Source organism: Etheostoma spectabile, chromosome 4 (assembly GCF_008692095.1).
Source record: "Etheostoma spectabile isolate EspeVRDwgs_2016 chromosome 4, UIUC_Espe_1.0, whole genome shotgun sequence".
Taxonomy (NCBI): domain Eukaryota; kingdom Metazoa; phylum Chordata; class Actinopteri; order Perciformes; family Percidae; genus Etheostoma; species Etheostoma spectabile.
The window spans coordinates 3,354,779-3,357,388 of record NC_045736.1 but is presented as its reverse complement, the minus strand read 5'-3'; the positions used below and the strand labels follow the sequence as shown (position 1 = coordinate 3,357,388).

Below are 2,610 nucleotides of genomic sequence, written 5' to 3'. Positions count from 1 at the left end.
GGTGAGCTCATGAATAGTAATGAGCTCAGGCAGCATGATGTCAGACTGACCAGCTTTTGTAATTGACCTGATTTCTCCTCTTATTTCTTTTCAGTGGCTAGAGCTGACAGAGGAGGTAGCAGATCATTTTCACATTCACGACATAACACAAACACACAAACGGTTTTGTGTGTCAGGGCACCTTTAAATAGCTTGACTGTGTCAGAGGGCTCTGGATTTATTTCTGACGTTTTACGACAATCACTAATTCTTGCCATATTTAGCAGGGATGTACAGTTATGCAACAAAATGACGCACAGTGAGAAAATCCCTCTGAAATGCAGGGTTGTCAGACAGGTACAGTATGCTTGGTGTATTTTCAGTATACAGTCTAAAACATGAAAACAATTGGAGATCTTTGCTGAAAACAAGCAATTAACTATATAGCATGCATTAGTTTATTTAAAAGATATGGCTAGTTTTGTAGACTAGCAAATATTTTGCATTGGTTGCACAACAAGCCATAGTTTGGCAGTTTCTTATCTGCGTGTCCTCACCAGGCCGTAACCTAAAGGAATGGCTCCAGGAGCAGTTCTGCGACAAACCTCTGGAGCAGGATGACATGCGGCTGCACAATGCAGCCTACGTCGGAGACCTGGACACCCTGAGGAACCTGCTGCAGGAAGATGGCTTCAGACGGTGGGAGAGAGGAACACTTATAATATGAATATGATTGCATTAGTATAGCACTAAGTGGTTCGTGGTTGCTGTGCTGTGTGGGTTTATTCGGTAGGATTGTTGAGGACAGCCTGAGAGACACACATGCTGCAGAATATGCCTTTACACATCTCTTCCACAAAGCAGTCTTGTGCTGTATAACACACGCCATATCCTGTCCTTATTGCCTTACTGTGCTATAACCAAACATATCCTTTTCTCAATGTAAGAATCGTGGTTGATAGTTTATGGCCACAGTTAGACTCAGTCTACAGTCCAAACAGGTACTGAAACTTGTCAGAACCAGGCAGGACCATTGTACAGTGGGCAGCACTCCTCTAACCCCAATCCCACTGTGGTTGTATGCAACACTCATACTCCACACCCAGCCAACCCATTATTACTGGCTTAGGGCAGTTCATCTCCATTCCACGTGGTTTACAACATGCTGTTTTTTTCTCAATAAAACCCTTCATTGGGTTCTCCCTGCCCTGCCTATCCAACATGCTGGAGGCAGTAGTGTTGAAAGCAGTACATTTGAGCAGGTAGCTGTTGTAAATATTTAATTTGTGATGACCACACAGCAATGATATTTTTAAGACATTTGGGTTTTTAATGTGGTGTTATGGTCATTGGCCTGCTTTTAGGGCGTACTCACACTTGGCCCAGTTAAACCGTGCCCGAGCACGTTTGACCTCAAAGTCCGGTTTGTTTGACTAGTGTGTCCTCTTAGGGCAGTGTCCGGGCACAGCATTCTAAACCTTGCCTGGGCCCGCTTGAAATGTAAATGGACTGTATTTACTGTATATTGCGCTTTTCTAGTTTTAACGACTACTCAAAGCACTTTTACAACCTTCCGATTGGCAAATGATCGCTCTACCACCTGAGTCACAGCCGCCCCTGCAGTGAAAGTGGTGGTCCGAGGAACGGTTCGGTTGGACTCGGGTTAGGTACGCATCAGTGTAATTGCTAAACGAGCCCGGGTCTGGTTCTTCCTTTACAGATAAACAGGAATTGTAGTCAGCGAGTCCGGCAATGTAATGACGTACTGTAAGGCCTGTGGCCCTGAATTTTTTCACGCAGTGTGTGTGCCGGCCAGCGGGGGAGTGGGTAGGGTGGGACAATCGCTCGGGCCCGGTTCAAGGCAACTGGGCCAATTGTGAGTACGCCCTTATTTTTCAAAAAAATCATCAAAAACCTAAGAGCAAGCATGACAAATCCAATATTAATAATAATTGGATCTAAGGATACAACTAATAACCAGTCCCTTCTCTCCCACTGTGCCAGGCGCATCAATGAGAAGTCTGTTTGGTGCTGTGGCTGTCTGCCCTGCACGCCTCTGCGGATCGCTGCCACAGCGGGACACGCTGCTTGCGTGGCCTATCTGATCGCCCAGGGAGCCGAGGTGGACCTAGTTGATGTAAAAGGTCAAACGGCCCTCTACGTAGCTGTGGTGAACGGTCACCTTGACTGTGTCCGGATCCTCCTTGAAGCGGGAGCCGATCCCAACGGGAGTCGCCACCACCGCAGCACCCCGCTGTACCACGCCGCCCGGGTGGGAAGGCAGGACGTACTGCAGGAGCTCATCAGGTGAGGTTAGGAGAGGATCAGTCTAATACCTCTAGAGCTGCAAAGATGAATTGATTAATCGGCAGCTATTTTGCTAATCGAGTAATTGGTTTGAGTCATTTTGTTACGACTCTGATTCCTGCTTCTTAAATGTGAACATTTTCTACTTTCTTCACTCCTCTGTTAGACTGGGTAACCCCGCCCACTCTGCCGGCGATTTGATTTCTTCCTGCAGCTCGGTCTGTAAACCTGCCCCTTTAATTCTCCTGCTTCAGTTCACAATTTTGCGGGAACCAATCACAAACTGGCTTATATTCCTGGCGCGCTATTGGTGGGTTTAACACG

General features: G+C 46.8%; 1 protein-coding gene across 1 annotated transcript in view; it reads left to right on the top strand.

Moving 5' to 3' along the window:
• Positions 1-2,610, top strand: part of asb1 (ankyrin repeat and SOCS box containing 1) — a 10,763-nt gene that overhangs the window by 1,027 nt on the left and 7,126 nt on the right. The window contains exons 2-3 of the mRNA XM_032512962.1: positions 540-678; positions 1,984-2,286. Of these exons, the coding sequence (XP_032368853.1) occupies positions 540-678; positions 1,984-2,286 (442 nt within the window). The remainder of the gene's footprint in view (positions 1-539; positions 679-1,983; positions 2,287-2,610) is intronic.